The sequence below is a fragment of the Babylonia areolata genome, chromosome 24 (assembly GCF_041734735.1).
Source record: "Babylonia areolata isolate BAREFJ2019XMU chromosome 24, ASM4173473v1, whole genome shotgun sequence".
In the NCBI taxonomy this organism is placed as follows: Eukaryota; Metazoa; Mollusca; class Gastropoda; order Neogastropoda; family Buccinidae; genus Babylonia; species Babylonia areolata.
In genome coordinates this window covers 1047482-1067137 of record NC_134899.1, presented here as the reverse complement: position 1 = coordinate 1067137, position 19656 = coordinate 1047482, and the positions used below count along the sequence as shown (strand labels likewise).

Here is a 19656-nt window from a genome sequence, read left to right as displayed (position 1 = left end):
TGGATATTGGTGAGATATGGGGGATGATAGACCCAAAGTGTCAAACAATGGATATTGGTGAGATATGGGGGATGATAGACCCAAAGTGTCAAACAATGGATATTGGTGAGATATGGAGGATGATAGACCCAAAGTGTCAAACAATGGATATTGGTGAGATATGGGGGATGATAGACCCAAAGTGTCAAACAGTGGATATTGGTGAGATATGGGGAATGATAGACCCAAAGTGTCAAACAATGGATATTGGTGAGATATGGGGGATGATAGACCCAAAGTGTCAAACAATGAATATTGGTGAGATATGGAGGATGATAGACCCAAAGTGTCAAACAATGGATATTGGTGAGATATGGGGGATGATAGACCCAAAGTGTCAAACAATGGATATTGGTGAGATATGGGGGATGATAGACCCAAAGTGTCAAACAATGAATATTGGTGAGATATGGAGGATGATAGACCCAAAGTGTCAAACAATGGATATTGGTGAGATATGGGGGATGATAGACCCAAAGTGTCAAACAATGGATATTGGTGAGGCTGACTGATCAGTCGCCATACTTACTGAGATGCACAATGCTTTGAGTTTATTATAATCTATCAAATGAAACCCAACTGAAATACATAGCATTTGTTTTGTCTTTATTTTCTGTACTTTCTGTCTTCATGTTTGTTTCAGTGTAATTCCTGCCTTTTTACGCTGTGCGAGAATCACAACTGAACACACAGACTGACACACACACACACACACACACACACACACACACACACACACACACACACACACAGGTTCAGTTCAGTTCAGTTCAATTCCCTTCAGTTTACTTCAGTTCAGTCACGGTTCAGTTCAATTCAGTTCAGTTCAGTTCAATTCCCTTCAGTTCAGTTTACTTCAGTTCAGTTTAGTTCCCTTCAGTTCCGTTCCGTTCAGTTCATTTGAGTTCAGTTCAGTTCAGTTCAGTTCAGTTCGGTTCGGTTCAGCCGGTTCCGTTCCGTTCGGCCGGTTCAGTTCAGTTCCGACCGGTTCAGTTCAGTTCCGCCCGCGGTTCAGTTCACGGTTCCGTTCAGTTCAGTCAGTCGAGTTCCGTTCAGGCCTGACCAGCAGCGTGACCCAACGCGCTTCGGCCTTTTATAAGGGAAAATAAAATAAAATAACATAAAATTAAGTAAGACTTGATAAGATACGTAAACTAGTAAATAGATACATACTGAATTAGATAACTGAATTTAATGAATTACTCATTAGTAAATCAAAATGATAAACAAATAATGTATAAGAAAAGAAAACAAAATGAATAAATAAATGAATAGGTAAACGAATAAAATGAAATACAAAAAACTGATTAATGTTATGAATAAACACTGAGAAACATCACTGAGTAAATGTATCAAATGAAATTACTGATGTAATATAATCAGACATTAAACTTGATAAGCAAAGAAGTAAATTCATTGAAATATGAACTTGATAAGCAAAGAAGTAAATTCATTGAAATATGAACTTGATAAGCAAAGAAGTAAATTCATTGAAATATGAACTTGATAAGCAAAGAAGTAAATTCATTGAAATATATAGTGACTGAAGTTGAAGATACAAGCGAGCACGCGGCATACACACACAGACAAACACAGACACACAGACACAGACACAGACACACACACACACACGCACATTCACCGCAACAGGCGCGCGCGCCCTCGTGCAGGCACAAATTAATTTTACTGCAGAGCATTCAGTTTGGGAGTGTTCGACTGACTGCCACCCCGTGACGGGATGGTGAACACAGCTGAATCAGAAATCAACATGCCGTCAATAACTCCTGTCTAAAACACACCGTTTCAAGAAAACTAACAACACGCATGTTTTGCCATTTCTTCTTCAGAATGATGAAGGAATATCATTCAAAAGTTGTTGGAATATTCACTTATAAACTGCATGAACGATCTCTCCTTTTTTATGAATTCGATCGTTATTTTTGGTGAACGATGAAGTAGAGCAGTTCGAACTGAAAAGGATGTGTCAAATATTTGCGCTGCTAGACTGTCTGTTTTCCTCGTTAGCTATGCATGCCATTCTCCTAATATAGGAGGAAATGGCGGCCCTTTATTGGCTGACCTAGGTCACGTGACGTCATATGTTAATCCCAACCAATATGGAGGAAAGCAGTGCGTGAAAGAGTCCCCAACCAAAAAGTTTAGATGAAATATGCCAAAAGGACGCAATGGGGAACTTCCCCTGCCTGACGGATGGGAAGAGGCTGCAGATTTTGACGGGAAACGATACTTTCTGGATCATAATACGCGTCGAACAACATGGATTGACCCCAGAGACAGGTAGGAATGTGCTTTTGACCATTTCGCGTTGTTGATCCAAATTTGCTAAATTGCTGCCAGTAAAAGTGTCAACAAATGAAACAACTACCTCCCCCCGCTTCTCAGTAGAACATTAGCAGTCATCAAGAGACATAGCTTGTCCCTGTAGTGACTAATATGATAGATAATATAACCCACTTTAGAAGAATTTTATGGCATTCCACAGGGAAGGCGGACGAAATAGCTGGCTTTTCTTGCATTCTTACTCCGTGTTACATTGTTGGTGCCGTTATCACAGTTGAATGTGCTCTCTGGAATGCGTCACATTGTCAGCCTTTGACAAGTCATTTACACAAGCTGGCTAGTATTGTATGAAACAATAAACGCTTTATCTTTATGACTGCGTTATTTTGTGTTTAGTCAAATCAGAAACTTTGATAATGTATGTAATGTGTACAGGTCAGGTCAGGTCACATCAGAGAAAAAAAGTGGGAACGTGGTTGTTGGTGCTGGCGAATTGTTACACAGTTAGAGCCCTAAGTAGTGTGTTACAGCTTTACTTTAGCCAATGTAGACACATGCAGTCATCAAAGGATGGCTGCCAAGTCAGTTTTTCCAAGTGATATAGCATATACTTTGTATAGTTTATAACTAAATCTGGTTTTCCAAACTTCCAGATGAGTACACAAACCTCATGCTTGGAATAGAATACATATTTTGCCATTTATGTGCCATTGAATACAATATGTTTAAGGTGATAGTTGGAGTTAAATAGAATATTTGTGATAGATGTGGGTGATAGGAAGGGGATGGGGCAGGGAAGGGTGCGGGAAGAACTGATGGATGAAGTACTGGTCACAGGACAACAGAAGCACATTGTATGATACATGGTCATGTTTCTTTTGAATGGGTCTCATTTAAGTACTGTTCACCGAACAACAAAAGCACATTGTATGATACATGGTGCTGTTTCTTTTGAATGGGTCTCATTTATGTCTTGTTTTTAACAGGTCTAGTTTTTGTCTTGCCTTTTAACAGTATTGTTCACGCTTTTATTTTGTTCACATGAATAGCTGTGTTAATGATCTGATCTGTCATACCACACTTTAATACCGTGAATGGAATTGACCATTCTCCTGTGCTTTGTGTGTGTGTATCACTGTATGTCACAGTATGTGTGTGTGTGTGTGCACGCACACGCATGCGTGCGTATGCGTGTGCACGTGCGCGCGCGCGTGTGTGTGTGCATTTGTGTGTTTGTATCTATAATTGTGAGTGCTCTGTATATAGATCTCCCTTGTGTGTAAGTACGCTGTGTGTGTATGTGTGTGTGAGTGTTATAAAGCTTGCATGTATTTGTTGGGATTTTTTATGTGTGTGCACATGTTTGTGCACAAATGATGATGTGTGTTTGTGTGTGTGTGTGTGTGTGTGTGTGATCTGTTCGATGCGGTGAATTATAATGCATTGTTTTCATCTATGTTGTTTTATTACTCAATCAATGAATGAATTATATTTTTTACACTAATGTTCAAAACAATCAAGTTTTAATTGATTTTAGAGGCATGCTTTGTACTATAATTATCTGATGATTATTGGCGTTGAAAGTTATATTGTTGTTATTCTTCTTAACCTTATTCAGATGAGTTTTTTTCCCATTCACCTGGCACTTTGGAATTCCTTCTTTACAACATACTGTTCTTTTTTTTCTCTCTCTCTCTCTACTTTGGAATTCCTTCTTTACAACATACCGTTCTTCTCTCTCTCTCTCTCTCTCTCTCTCTCTTACTTTGGAATTCCTTCTTTACAACATACTGTTCTTTTCTCTCTCTCTCTCTCTCTCTCTCTCTCTCTCTCTTATTATTATTATTTTTTTATTATTTTAGAATACTATAAAGGACAATGTACTGTACACTGATAATCTGGATCAGTGAATGGTTTGACAGTTTCACAAATTATATTGCTAAGCACCTGTCAGTGTACTGATCAGCATTTTTGACCACTTTCAACAACACAAATCCCATCAAGACAGTGAATGACAGAAAGTGAGAGCTATCTTTGCTTGTTCCCGTACTCCAAGCCAAAGTGAAGCCTAAACATCTGTGTGTTTTGGTTTGGTTTGGTTTTTTCCCTATAGCATACCTAGCATGCCTTCAGCTGAAGTGAAACTCAGGTGTTGGTGTGAGACTTTGGCAGAAATTGATACTTGTTCAACCAAGCACACACTTTAAAACTCACTGCGTCATGAAATCATCTGAGTTACCATTGTGATTCACAATTAGAATGGTTGTTTGGGGAAAAGCATTCATTTTGGGAAAGGGTGCTTTGTATGCAACATTATTATGATTGTTTCTGTTCAAACTTAAAGCATGCTTCCATTCATTCCTCTTCCCAGTGTCTGATTTGAGATTTCAGTTCATAATTTACCAATATTTACTTGACAAAACACCACCCATGTGCATGTGTGTGTGTGTGTGTGTCACTGTATGTGTGTGTGTGTCACTGCACTGTGTGTATCATGTATATATGTGTGCGTGCATGCGTGCGTGCGTGCGTGCGCATGTGTGTGTGTGTGTGTGTGTCACTGCACTGTGTGTATCATGTATATATGTGTGCGTGCATGCGTGCGTGCGTGCGTGCGCATGTGTGTGTCAGTCAGTCACTGTGTGTGTCACTACACTGTGTGTATGATGTATACATGTGTGTGTGTGCGTGCGTGCGTGTGTGTGTGTGTGTGTGTGTGTGTGTGTGTGTTACTGTTTGTACATACATGAAGATGAACCAGAGTTTGTGTAGAAAATTAATATGTGTGTATACTGTATATATACATGTGTACATTCTGTGTATGGTAGAGGGGTGTCAGTGAATGTACTGTGGGCTGTTGTTTATTATATTTTTTATTATTCAAAATATTACAAACATATTATGTAACTTTAAAAATCTTTAAAATTTAGTGGGTTTTTTTATGTATTCATGAAGGCGGAGAATGCAAACACTTCATAAACAGCTAAGGTGTTTATTTTGAAATAGCACAGTGGAAATATATTAATGATTGATAAATCAAGAATACCAGTCAATCTTAATCATAGATAATTAATAATGATTTATTATAGTGACTGGCAGTCAAATCTTGAAGTCAAACATGCTGTTCTCATGATTGGGGAACTGGCCTTGAATTGCTTTGCTGGTATTGTAGCTTTATCAGCTAATACTACCAACAGTTAACCTCCCCCACCCCCTCAAAAAACTAACAACAAAAAACAAACAGAAAATAACAACCAACTAACCAGCCAACAAGCCAAACAAAAGCTATCTTGGTTATATACATTTGAATCGTGTATTAATTTATGAATCATAACATTATGTTTTGAAAAAGAAACCTATGTAACATCACCTATGAAAAGCAAACTGAAAAGGGGAAAGGTGAACTTCACTAAGCCTTTGTAGTGTGGGTTCTCTGTGTGAATTTCAAGCTGCTCTCTCGGTTTTTAGTCTCATCTGAATGGCTAGCATCCAGACCACCACTCAAGGTATAGTGGAGGCGGAGAAAAAACTGATGACTGTGTCAGGATTTGAACCATTGGGCTTAGATTCTCTCGCTTCTAAGGCGGAGGAGTTATCTCTAGGCCATCACTCCACTGTAGGCCATCACTCCAATGTACTTTATGTAGAGATGGAGACTGATTCCTGTATCAGCCAACTCTGCATAAGTGAGATGTGTGTGTAGAGTTGGTGTCAGTGAGGTGTGTGTGTGTAGAGTTGGTGTCAGTGAGGTGTGTACAGTTGGTGTCAGTGAAGTGTGTAGAGTTGGTGTCAGTGAGGTGTGTGTACAGTTGGTGTCAGTGAGGTGTGTGTGTGTGTGTGTACAGTTGGTGTCAGTGAGGTGTGTGTGTGTGTACAGTTGGTGTCAGTGAGGTGTGTGTAGAGTTGGTGTCAGTGAGGTGTGTGTGTATAGAGTTGGTGTCAGTGAGGTGTGTGTACAGTTGGTGTCAGTGAGGTGTGTGTGTGTAGAGTTGGTGTCAGTGAAGTGTGTAGAGTTGGTGTCAGTGAGGTGTGTGTACAGTTGGTGTCAGTGAGGTGTGTGTGTGTGTGTGTGTACAGTTGGTGTCAGTGAGGTGTGTGTGTGTGTACAGTTGGTGTCAGTGAGGTGTGTGTGTGTACAGTTGGTGTCAGTGAGGTGTGTGTACAGTTGGTGTCAGTGAGGTGTGTGTGTTGAGTTGGTGTCAGTGAGGTGTGTGTACAGTTGGTGTCAGTGAGGTGTGTGTACAGTTGGTGTCAGTGAGGTGTGTGTGTTGAGTTGGTGTCAGTGAGGTGTGTGTGTATAGAGTTGGTGTCACTGAGATGTGTGTGTGTCAAGTTGGTGTCACTGAGGTGTGTAGAGTTAGTGTCACTGTCAGTGAGCTGTGTGTAGAGTTAGTGTCAGTGAGGTGTGTGTGTAGAGTTGGTGTCGGTGAGGTGTGTGTGTAGAGTTAGTGGCAGTGAGGTGTGTGTGTAGAGTTAGTGTCAGTGAGGTGTGTGTGTAGAGTTGGTGTCAGTGAGGTGTGTGTGTAGAGTTAGTGTCAGTGAGGTGTGTGTGTAGAGTTGGTGTCAGTGAGGTGTAGTGAGGTGTGTGTGTAGAGTTAGTGTCAGTGAGGTGTGTGTGTAGAGTTGGTGTCAGTGAGGTGTAGTGAGGTGTGTGTGTAGAGTTAGTGTCAGTGAGGTGTGTGTGTAGAGTTAGTGTCAGTGAGGTGTGTGTGTAGAGTTAGTGTCAGTGAGGTGTGTGTGTAGAGTTGGTGTCAGTGAGGTGTAGTGAGGTGTGTGTGTAGAGTTAGTGTCAGTGAGGTGTGTGTGTAGAGTTGGTGTCGGTGAGGTGTGTGTGTAGAGTTAGTGGCAGTGAGGTGTGTGTGTAGAGTTAGTGGCAGTGAGGTGTGTGTGACTGTGCGTAGAGTTGGTGTCAGTGAGGTGTGTGTATGGAGTTGGTGTCAGTGAGGTGTGTTTGACTGTGTGTAGAATTGGTGTCAGTGAAGTGTGTGTGTAGAGTTAGTGTCAGTGAGGTGTGTGTGTAGAGTTAGTGTCAGTGAGGTGTGTGTGACTGTGTGTAGAATTGGTGTCAGTGAAGTGTGTGTGTAGAGTTGGTGTCAGTGAGGTGTGTTTGACTGTGTGTAGAATTGGTGTCAGTGAAGTGTGTGTGTAGAGTTGGTGTCAGTGAGGTGTGTGTAGAGTTGGTGTCAGTGAGGTGTGTGTAGAGTTGGTGTAAATGAGGTGTGTGTGTGAGTAGAGTTGGTGTCAGTGAAGTGTGTGTGTGAGTAGAGTTGGTGTCAGTGAGGTGTGTGTGTGTGTGTAGTGTTGCTGTCAGTAGGTGTGTGTGTAGAGTTGGTGTCAGTGAGGTGTGTGTACAGTTGGTGTCAGTGAGGTGTGCGTACAGTTGGTGTCAGAGAGGTGTGTACAGTTGGTGTCAGTGGTGTGTATACAGTTGGTGTCAGTGAGGGGTGTGTACAGTTGGTGTCAGTGAGGTGTGTACAGTTGGTGTCAGTGAGGTGTGTGTACAGTTGGTGTCAGTGAGGTGTGTACAGTTGGTGTCAGTGAGGTGTGTGTACAGTTGGTGTCAGTGAGGTGTGTACAGTTGGTGTCAGTGAGGTGTGTACAGTTGGTGTACAGTTGGTGTCAGTGAGGTGTGCGTACAGTTGGTGTCAGTGAGGTGTGTGTACAGTTGGTGTCAGTGAGGTGTGTGTACAGTTGGTGTACAGTTGGTGTCAGTGAGGTGTGTACAGTTGGTGTCAGTGAGGTGTGTACAGTTGGTGTCAGAGAGGTGTGTACAGTTGGTGTCAGTGAGGTGTGTACAGTTGGTGTCAGTGAGAGGTGTGTACAGTTGGTGTCAGTGGGGTGTGTACAGTTGGTGTCAGTGAGGTGTGTAGAATTGGAGACATTCTTGTTTCACTATCACTGTATTAGTCAGCCAACCACAGTGCAGGAGTGTGGTTTAAATCCAAGGGTTAGGTGTTCAGAACGAAAGAGCAGTTGGTCTTCTATGGTTTAAATCCAAGGGTTAGGTGTTCAGAACGAAAGAACAGTTGGTCTTCTATGGTTTAAATCCAAGGGTTAGGTGTTCAGAACGAAAGAGCAGTTGGTCTTCTATGGTTTAAATCCAAGGGTTTGGTGTCCAAACTGAAAGAGCCCTTGATCTTTTATGGTTTGATTGAAAGGGAATGCCTGGGTCCCAACTCTTCCCCCATCTCCCCATTTCTCCCCCTCAAATGTGTAATGACAGGACAGGTTGAATTGGAATAGAGCCGTGTGTGTGTGTGTGTGTGTGTGTGTGTGTGTGTGTACCTTTACTTGAAACTTTCATTCAACTTCAATGAAAGCTTGACAAGGCGTGGGCAGCATTTGCTCGAGTCAGTGAGTGTATTATGAAATCTTATTCATAATCAGGAACAGCTTTAAAAAAAAAGTATTTTAGGAATCTTATTCATTATCAGTAAACAGCTTTTAAAAGTATTTTGGGAAAAGGAGGTTGATTGTGGGAAGATACTGCTGGGACATCTGTGTGAAATTTTGAATATGGAACTTTGATAGTGAGCAAGCGTTTTAAGTATGAAAACTGTAATTTCTAGTAGTCACTTTGAGTGCGCGTGCATGTGTGTGTGTGTGTGTGTGTGTGATTGTTTTATATTGTTTTATGGTTTGTTTAGTACAATAGCCCATGAATAATAGTAATAGTGTTGTGTAGTGGTACTGGGAGACTATGGATAATAGTAATAGTGTTGTGTAGTGGTACTGGCAGACTAGAAGTACTGTGTCGACAGACAGACCAGGAAGGAACAGACACTGCAACACCAGTAAACAGTTTGTATTGACCAGGAAGGAAGAGACACTGACTACAACACCAGTAAACAGTTTGTATTGACCAGGAAGGAAGAGACACTGCAACACCAGTAAACAGTTTGTATTGACCAGGAAGGAACAGACAGTGACTACAACACCAGTAAACAGTTTGTATTGACCAGGAAGGAACAGACAGTGACTACAACACCAGTAAACAGTTTGTATTGACCAGGAAGGAACAGACACTGCAACACCAGTAAACAGTTTGTATTGACCAGGAAGGAACAGACAGTGACTACAACACCAGTGAACAGTTTGTATTGACCAGGAAGGAACAGACACTGCAACACCAGTAAACAGTTTGTATTGACCAGGAAGGAAGAGACACTGACTACAACACCAGTAAACAGTTTGTATTGACCAGGAAGGAACAGACAGTGACTACAACACCAGTAAACAGTTTGTATTGACCAGGAAGGAACAGACACTGCAACACCAGTGAACAGTTTGTATTGACCAGGAAGGAACAGACAGTGACTACAACACCAGTAAACAGTTTGTATTGACCAGGAAGGAACAGACAGTGACTACAACACCAGTAAACAGTTTGTATTGACCAGGAAGGAAGAGACACTGACTACAACACCAGTAAACAGTTTGTATTGACCAGGAAGGAACAGACACTGCAACACCAGTAAACAGTTTGTATTGACCAGGAAGGAACAGACAGTGACTACAACACCAGTAAACAGTTTGTATTGACCAGGAAGGAACAGACACTACATCGCCAGTAAACAGTTTGTATTGACCAGGAAGGAACAGACAGTGACTACAACACCAGTAAACAGTTTGTATTGACCAGGAAGGAACAGACACTGCAACACCAGTAAACAGTTTGTATTGACCAGGAAGGAACAGACACTACAACACCAGTGAACAGTTTGTATTGACCAGGAAGGAACAGACAGTGACTACAACACCAGTAAACAGTTTGTATTGACCAGGAAGGAACAGACACTACATCGCCAGTAAACAGTTTGTATTGACCAGGAAGGAACAGATAGTGACTACAACACCAGTGAACAGTTTGTATTGACCAGGAAGGAACAGACACTACATCGCCAGTAAACAGTTTGTATTGACCAGGAAGGAACAGACAGTGACTACAACACCAGTAAACAGTTTGTATTGACCAGGAAGGAACAGACAGTGACTACAACACCAGTAAACAGTTTGTATTGACCAGGAAGGAACAGACAGTGACTACAACACCAGTGAACAGTTTGTATTGACCAGGAAGGAACAGACAGTGACTACAACACCAGTAAACAGTTTGTATTGACCAGGAAGGAACAGACAGTGACTACAACACCAGTAAACAGTTTGTATTGACCAGGAAGGAAGAGACACTGCAACACCAGTGAACAGTTTGTATTGACCAGGAAGGAAGAGACACTGACTACAACACCAGTAAACAGTTTGTATTGACCAGGAAGGAAGAGACACTGACTACAACACCACTAAACAGTTTGTATTGACCAGGAAGGAAGAGACACTTGTGCTGACCACCTTGTTGTACTGCTGTGAAACATGGACAACGTATCACCGTCACATTCAACAACTTGAGCGGTTTTACCAGAGATGCCTACGAAAGATCCTCGGCATAAAGTGGCAAGGCAGGGTCTTCAATCTCCAGGTCCTAGAGAGGAGCAGCCTGCCCAGCATCGAAAGCCTGCTGATCCAATGCCAGCTACGCTGGACAGGACACGTTGTCTGCATGACAGACAGCAGGATCCTGAAGATGCTACTGTAACACTACTGTATGGCCAGCTGAAGGAAGGCCACCGCGAACTTGGAAGACCCTGCAGGCGCTTCAAGGACACCTTGAAGACAAACCTCAAAGCCTGTGACATAGACATCGCTTCCTGGGAAACTGATGCCCTTGACCGCTCTCACTGGAGGATGCTGTGTTCTACTGGCATAAAGACATTTGAAAACAAGAGAACGCTGGCCATTCAGGAGAAGTGTGAGCGAAGGAAGCAGGGCTCAACTTCTGGAGACGTTTTCCCTTGCAACAGCTGTGGGAAGTGCTGCGCATCCAGAATCAGCCTCTTCTCTCATATGAGGACACACACCAACAGATAAGCCTGCCTGCCCACTCATCTGTCGGTCCGGCGGGAGACTCCATCGTCAATCCACAAGGACAACTGCAGTGCTCCCTGCACTGAGCACCCTTCACACTGTTGACATCATTTACATTGACAGTCAGTCCACAAGGACAACCGCAGTGCTCCCTGCACTGAGCACCCTTCACACTGTTGACATCATTTACACTGACAGTGTCAGCCACATGGCTGGGGTCGCCATGGTGATCTGGCTTTCCTTCCTTCCCTTTGCCATCCTTCCTGTTTGTTGGGTTTTTTTAGAACAGCAGTGTTGGCCATCATTTTCAGTGAGATCACAGATAAACACAGCATGATGTTCTCCAATGGTGCTATGGGGCCAGGGAGGCTGTGGAGATGGAGGGGGGGTGGGGGGGTGTACATGTGGTATACATGTCAGTGGATGCAAGGGCAGCTGCTTTCAGTTTCACTGATATACAGGGATTATGTATACCCCTACATCCTTGGCATGTGTGCTTGCACTCTCTCTCTCTCTCTCTTTTCTTAAACCATCCACCCCCCCTCCCTCTTCACCACCCCTCCCGGCCAGCTGAAATCAGCCTGGAATCTATGCTGTGTCACTTCTGTCTCTTCACTGAAATCAGCCTGGAATCTATGCTGTGTCACTTCTATCTCTTCACTGAAATCAACCTGGAATCTATGCTGTGTCACTTCTATCTCTTCACTGAAATCAACCTGGAATCAATGCTGTGTCACTTCTGTCTGTTCACTGAATCTCCTTACATACACATGGACATGTACAGTTATATTTTCTATAGATACATTTAATTTATATTCACAGTAGTTAATATTTTCAAATATTATTTCAGGTTGATGTCACATTGAATTGTATACAGACATTCAGAACTTTTCAGATTGACATAGATGTAAGAGGTCAGTGTGTGTGTGTGTGTGTGTGTGTGTGTGTGTGTGTGTGTGTTTCTTCGCCCTCAGCACTGTGAAGAGTGATTGGGACGCTGCACAGAAGAAGTGTCCATCAGATTCCCCCTGCAGGTGTGTGGGTTGTGTGTCAAAGCCTGGTTCGCTGTATGTGATTGCAGGTACACAAAGCCAGAAACATTTGCAGACTGTGTAGGTGATGAACTTCCGCTGGGATGGGAGGAGGTGTTGCATCCCACTCTGGGGGTGTACTATATCGATCACATCAACCGTGAGTCTCTGTGTGTGTGTGTGTGTGTGTGTGTGTGGTGTGTGTGAGTGTATGTGTTTGTGTGTGTGTGTGTTTGTGTGGTGTGTGTGAGTGTGTGTGTTTGTGTGTGTGAGTGTGTGTGTGTGTGAGTGTGTGTGTGTGTGTGTGGTGCATCCCACTCTGGGGTGAACTACATTGATCACTGTGTGTGTGTGTGTGTGTGTGTGTGTGTGTGTGTGTGTGTGTGTGGTGCATCCCACTCTGGGGTGAACTACATTGATCACTGTGTGTGTGTGTGTGGTGCATCCCACTCTGGGGTGAACTACATCGATCACTATGTGTGTGTGTGTGTGTGTGTGGTGTGTGTGTGTGTGTGTGTGTGGTGCATCCCACTCTGGGGTGAACTACATTGATCACTGTGTGTGTGTGTGTGGTGCATCCCACTCTGGGGGTGAACTACATCGATCACTATGTGTGTGTGTGTGTGTGTGTGTGGTGTGTGTGTGTGTGTGTGTGTGTGGTGCATCCCACTCTGGGGTGAACTACATTGATCACTGTGTGTGTGTGTGTGTGTGTGTGGTGCATCCCACTCTGGGGTGAACTACATTGATCACTGTGTGTGTGTGTGTGTGTGTGTGTGTGTGGTGCATCCCACTCTGGGGTGAACTACATTGATCACTGTGTGTGTGTGTGTGTGGGTGTGTGTGTGTGTGTGTGTGGTGCATCCCACTCTGGGGTGAACTACATTGATCACTGTGTGTGTGTGTGGTGTGTGTGGTGTGTGTGTGTGTGTGGTGCATCCCACTCTGGGGTGAACTACATTGATCACTGTGTGTGTGTGTGTGTGTGTGTGTGTGTGGTGCATCCCACTCTGGGGTGAACTACATTGATCACTGTGTGTGTGTGTGGTGTGTGTGTGTGTGTGTGTGTGGTGCATCCCACTCTGGGGTGAACTACATTGATCACTGTGTGTGTGTGTGTGTGTGTGTGTGGTGCATCCCACTCTGGGGTGAACTACATTGATCACTGTGTGTGTGTGTGTGTGTGTGTGTGTGTGTGTGTGGTGCATCCCACTCTGGGGTGAACTACATTGATCACTGTGTGTGTGTGTGTGTGTGTGTGTGTGTGTGTGTGTGTGTGTGTGTGTGGTGCATCCCACTCTGGGGTGAACTACATTGATCACTGTGTGTGTGTGTGTGTGTGTGTGTGTGGTGCATCCCACTCTGGGGTGAACTACATTGATCACTGTGTGTGTGTGTGTGTGGTGTGTGTGTGTGTGTGTGTGTGGTGCATCCCACTCTGGGGTGAACTACATTGATCACTGTGTGTGTGTGTGGTGTGTGTGTGTGTGTGTGTGTGTGTGGTGCATCCCACTCTGGGGTGAACTACATTGATCACTGTGTGTGTGTGTGTGTGTGTGTGTGTGTGTGTGTGTGTGTGTGGTGCATCCCACTCTGGGGTGAACTACATTGATCACTGTGTGTGTGTGTGTGTGTGTGTGTGTGTGGTGCATCCCACTCTGGGGTGAACTACATTGATCACTGTGTGTGTGTGTGTGTGTGTGTGGTGCATCCCACTCTGGGGTGAACTACATTGATCACTGTGTGTGTGTGTGTGTGTGTGTGTGTGTGGTGCATCCCACTCTGGGGTGAACTACATTGATCACTGTGTGTGTGTGTGGTGTGTGTGTGTGTGTGTGTGTGTGGTGCATCCCACTCTGGGGTGAACTACATTGATCACTGTGTGTGTGTGTGTGTGTGTGTGTGTGTGTGTGTGTGTGTGTGTGTGTGTGTGGTGCATCCCACTCTGGGGTGAACTACATTGATCACTGTGTGTGTGTGTGTGTGTGTGTGTGGTGCATCCCACTCTGGGGTGAACTACATTGATCACTGTGTGTGTGTGTGTGTGTGTGTGTGTGTGTGTGTGTGGTGCATCCCACTCTGGGGTGAACTACATTGATCACTGTGTGTGTGTGTGTGTGTGTGTGTGTGTGTGTGTGTGTGTGTGTGTGGTGCATCCCACTCTGGGGTGAACTACATTGATCACTGTGTGTGTGTGTGTGTGTGTGTGTGTGGTGCATCCCACTCTGGGGTGAACTACATTGATCACTGTGTGTGTGTGTGTGTGTGTGTGTGTGTGTGTGGTGCATCCCACTCTGGGGTGAACTACATCGATCACTATGTGTGTGTGTGTGTGTGTGTGTGTGTGGTGCATCCCACTCTGGGGTGAACTACATTGATCACTGTGTGTGTGTGTGTGTGTGTGTGTGTGTGTGTGTGTGTGTGGTGCATCCCACTCTGGGGTGAACTACATTGATCACTGTGTGTGTGTGTGTGTGTGTGTGTGTGTGTGGTGCATCCCACTCTGGGGTGAACTACATTGATCACTGTGTGTGTGTGTGTGTGTGTGTGTGTGTGTGTGTGTGTGTGTGGTGCATCCCACTCTGGGGTGAACTACATTGATCACTGTGTGTGTGTGTGTGTGTGTGTGTGTGTGTGTGTGTGTGGTGCATCCCACTCTGGGGTGAACTACATTGATCACTGTGTGTGTGTGTGTGTGTGTGTGTGTGTGGTGCATCCCACTCTGGGGTGAACTACATTGATCACTGTGTGTGTGTGTGTGTGTGTGTGTGTGTGTGTGTGTGTGTGGTGCATCCCACTCTGGGGTGAACTACATTGATCACTGTGTGTGTGTGTGTGTGTGTGTGTGTGTGTGTGTGTGTGTGTGTGTGTGTGGTGCATCCCACTCTGGGGTGAACTACATTGATCACTGTGTGTGTGTGTGTGTGGTGCATCCCACTCTGGGGTGAACTACATCGATCACTGTGTGTGGGGGGGGGGGGAGGGGGGTTGAACTACATCGATCACTATGTGTGTGTGGGGGGGGGGGGGGGGGGAGGGGGGTTGAACTACATCGATCACATCAATTCTCAGTTAGAAGGAAAGAGAGAGGAATGTATGTGGACAGAAAGTTGTACAAGTCACCAAGTGTGCACACATGTATACACAAGTATGCTTTGTACAGGAGGTGACTGTCAGCTGTTTTTTATGTTGATTGATGCTGTGTGATCTCCTGTCAAGTATTGTGTACATAGGGATTTGAACTAAGCAAATGTCTTGTCTTTCTTTTATGGTTTTTTTTTTTTTTTTTTCTGGGAAGAGAAATCTGGTACTGTCAACATTTTTCAAAGATATTCCAGCAACACTGTAACAGAGTTTGAAGTCCCCAGAGTGTGCTGGAGTCTTTCTTTATTTCTGATGCCAGTTTGTGACGTCCTTTTCAGAGGTAAACCAGTTAGAAGACCCCCGACTACAATGGCGTCAGGAACAAGAACAGATGTTGAAGGAATACCTGGTCACTGCTCAGGACGATCTGCAGGTAATCACTTTAGTTTCTTTCAGTTTGTGTCTGTGTAGCAATACCTGGTCAGGTAATCACTTATCCATCCACTTGGTGTCTGTGTAGCAATACCTGGTCACTGCTTAGGACAATCTGCAGGTAATCGCTTTGGTTCCTTTCAGTTTGTGTCTGTGTAGCAATACCTGGTCAGATAATCACTCCTCCATTCACTTGGTGTCAGTGTAGCAATACCTGGTCAGATAATCACTTCTCCATCCACTTGGTGTCTGTGTAGCAATACCTGGTCAGATAATCACTTCTCCATTCACTTGGTGTCTGTGTAGCAATACCTGGTCAGATAATCACTTCTCCATTCACTTGGTGTCTGTGTAGCAATACCTGGTCAGATAATCACTTCTCCATTCACTTGGTGTCTGTGTAGCAATACCTGGTCAGATAATCACTTCTCCATTCACTTGGTGTCTGTGTAGCAATACCTGGTCAGATAATCACTTCTCCTCCATTCACTTGGTGTCTGTGTAGCAATACCTGGTCAGATAATCACTCCTCCATTCACTTGGTGTCTGTGTAGCAATACCTGGTCAGATAATCACTTCTCCTCCATTCACTTGGTGTCTGTGTAGCAATACCTGGTCAGATAATCACTTCTCCATTCACTTGGTGTCTGTGTAGCAATACCTGGTCAGATAATCACTTCTCCTCCATTCACTTGGTGTCTGTGTAGCAATACCTGGTCAGATAATCACTTCTCCATCCACTTGGTGTCTGTGTAGCAATACCTGGTCAGATAATCACTTCTCCTCCATTCACTTGGTGTCTGTGTAGCAATACCTGGTCAGATAATCACTTCTCCTCCATTCACTTGGTGTCTGTGTAGCAATACCTGGTCAGATAATCACTTCTCCTCCATTCACTTGGTGTCTGTGTAGCAATACCTGGTCAGATAATCACTTCTCCTCCATCCACTTGGTGTCTGTGTAGCAATACCTGGTCAGATAATCACTTCTTCTCCATCCACTTGGTGTCTGTGTAGCAATACCTGGTCAGGTGATCACTTCTCCATTCACTTGGTGTCTGCGTAGCAATACCTGGTCAGTAAAGTGTTGTGTGTAATGTGTGCAGGCCAAACAAGAGATCTACAACATCAAGGAACAGCAGTAAAGTGTTGTGTGTGATGTGTGCAGGCCAAACAAGGTATACCATAAAGGAACAGCAGTAAAGTGTTGTGTGTGTGATGTGTGCAGGCCAAACATGGTATACCATAAAGGAACAGCAGTAAAGTGTTGTGTGTGTGATGTGTGCAGGCCAAACATGGTATACCATAAAGGAACAACAGTAAAGTGTTGTGTGTGTGATGTGTGCAGGCCAAACAAGGTATACCATAAAGGAACAACAGTAAAGTGTTGTGTGTGTGATGTGTGCAGGCCAAACAAGGTATACCATAAAGGAACAGCAGTAAAGTGTTGTGTGTGATGTGTGCAGGCCAAACAAGGTATACCATAAAGGAACAGCAGTAAAGTGTTGTGTGTGTGATGTGTGCAGGCCAAACAAGGTATACCATAAAGGAACAACAGTAAAGTGTTGTGTGTGTGATGTGTGCAGGCCAAACAAGAGATCTACAACATCAAGGAACAACAGTAAAGTGTTGTGTGTGTGATGTGTGCAGGCCAAACAAGGTATACCATAAAGGAACAGCAGTAAAGTGTTGTGTGTGATGTGTGCAGGCCAAACAAGAGATCTACAACATCAAGGAACAGCAGTAAAGTGTTGTGTGTGATGTGTGCAGGCCAAACAAGGTATACCATAAAGGAACAGTAGTAAAGTGTTGTGTGTGATGTGTGCAGGCCAAACAAGGTATACCATAAAGGAACAGTAGTAAAGTGTTGTGTGTGATGTGTGCAGGCCAAACAAGGTATACCATAAAGGAACAACAGTAAAGTGTTGTGTGTGATGTGTGCAGGCCAAACAAGGTATACCATAAAGGAACAGCAGTAAAGTGTTGTGTGTGTGATGTGTGCAGGCCAAACAAGGTATACCATAAAGGAACAGCAGTAAAGTGTTGTGTGTGTGATGTGTGCAGGCCAAACAAGGTATACCATAAAGGAACAGCAGTAAAGTGTTGTGTGTGTGATGTGTGCAGGCCAAACAAGGTATACCATAAAGGAACAGCAGTAAAGTGTTGTGTATGTAATGTGTGCAGGCCAAACAAGAGATCTACAACATCAAGGAACAACAGTAAAGTGTTGTGTGTGTGATGTGTGCAGGCCAAACAAGGTATACCATAAAGGAACAACAGTAAAGTGTTGTGTGTGATGTGTGCAGGCCAAACAAGGTATACCATAAAGGAACAGCAGTAAAGTGTTGTGTATGTAATGTGTGCAGGCCAAACAAGAGATCTACAACATCAAGGAACAGCAGTAAAGTGTTGTGTGTGTGATGTGTGCAGGCCAAACATGGTATACCATAAAGGAACAGCAGTAAAGTGTTGTGTATGTGATGTGTGCAGGCCAAACAAGAGATCTACAACATCAAGGAACAACGTCTGAACCTGGCCCAGGATGAATTCCAGCACCTCAAAGACACGCTGACCTCCAACTGCTGGAAATCCTCACACACCAGCTGTAAGTTCTGTTTGGTGGTTGTCTCCATGTTAACAGAACAACACAACATTCCTCAGTCTATCACACCAGCTGTAAGTTCTGTTTGGTGGTTGTCTCCGTGTTAACAAAACAACACAACATTCCTCAGTCTATCACACCAGCTGTAAGTTCTGTTTGGTGGTTGTCTCCGTGTTAACAGAACAACACAACATTCCTCAGTCTATCACACCAGCTGTAAGTTCTGTTTGGTGGTTGTCTCCATGTTAACAAAACAACACAACATTCCTCAGTCTATCACACCAGCTGTAAGTTCTGTTTGGTGGTTGTCTCCATGTTAACAGAACAACACAACATTCCTCAGTCTATCTCACCAGCTGTAAGTTCTGTTTGGTGGTTGTCTCCATGTTAACAAAACAACACAACATTCCTCAGTCTATCACACCAGTTGTAAGTTCTGTTTGGTGGTTGTCTCCGTGTTAACAAAACAACACAACATTCCTCAGTCTATCACACCAGCTGTAAGTTCTGTTTGGTGGTTGTCTCCGTGTTAACAAAACAACACAACATTCCTCAGTCTATCACACCAGCTGTAAGTTCTGGTTGGTGGTTGTCTCCGTGTTAACAAAACAACACAACATTCCTCAGTCTATCACACCAGCTGTAAGTTCTGTTTGGTGGTTGTCTCCGTGTTAACAAAACAACACAACATTCCTCAGTCTATCACACCAGCTGTAAGTTCTGTTTGGTGGTTGTCTCCGTGTTAACAGAACAACACAACATTCCTCAGTCTATCACACCAGCTGTAAGTTCTGTTTGGTGGTTGTCTCCGTGTTAACAGAACAACACAACATTCCTCAGTCTATCACACCAGCTGTAAGTTCTGTTTGGTGGTTGTCTCCATGTTAACAAAACAACACAACATTCCTCAGTCTATCACACCAGCTGTAAGTTCTGTTTGGTGGTTGTCTCCGTGTTAACAGAACAACACAACATTCCTCAGTCTATCACACCAGCTGTAAGTTCTGTTTGGTGGTTGTCTCCATGTTAACAAAACAACACAACATTCCTGTCTATCACACCAGCTGTAAGTTCTGTTTGGTGGTTGTCTCCATGTTAACAAAACAACACAACATTACTCAGTCTATCACACCAGCTGTAAGTTCTGTTTGGTGGTTGTCTCCATGTTAACAAAACAACACAACATTCCTCAGTCTATCACACCAGCTGTAAGTTCTGTTTGGTGGTTGTCTCCGTGTTAACAGAA

General features: G+C 43.8%; 1 protein-coding gene across 26 annotated transcripts in view; it reads left to right on the top strand.

The window, feature by feature from the left end:
- Window positions 1–2157: 2157 nt before the first annotated feature.
- Window positions 2158–19656, top strand: part of LOC143298539 (protein WWC2-like) — a 130795-nt gene continuing 113296 nt past the window's right edge. For all 26 annotated transcript variants that reach the window (XR_013057400.1, XR_013057405.1, XR_013057406.1 and 23 more), the window contains exons 1-4: window positions 2158–2337; window positions 12344–12453; window positions 15716–15810; window positions 18299–18413. Coding sequence is in view for 3 of the 26 variants with exons in the window: in XM_076611403.1 (XP_076467518.1) it covers window positions 2210–2337; window positions 12344–12453; window positions 15716–15810; window positions 18299–18413 (448 nt within the window). In the remaining 23 variants the exon portion in view is untranslated. The remainder of the gene's footprint in view (window positions 2338–12343; window positions 12454–15715; window positions 15811–18298; window positions 18414–19656) is intronic.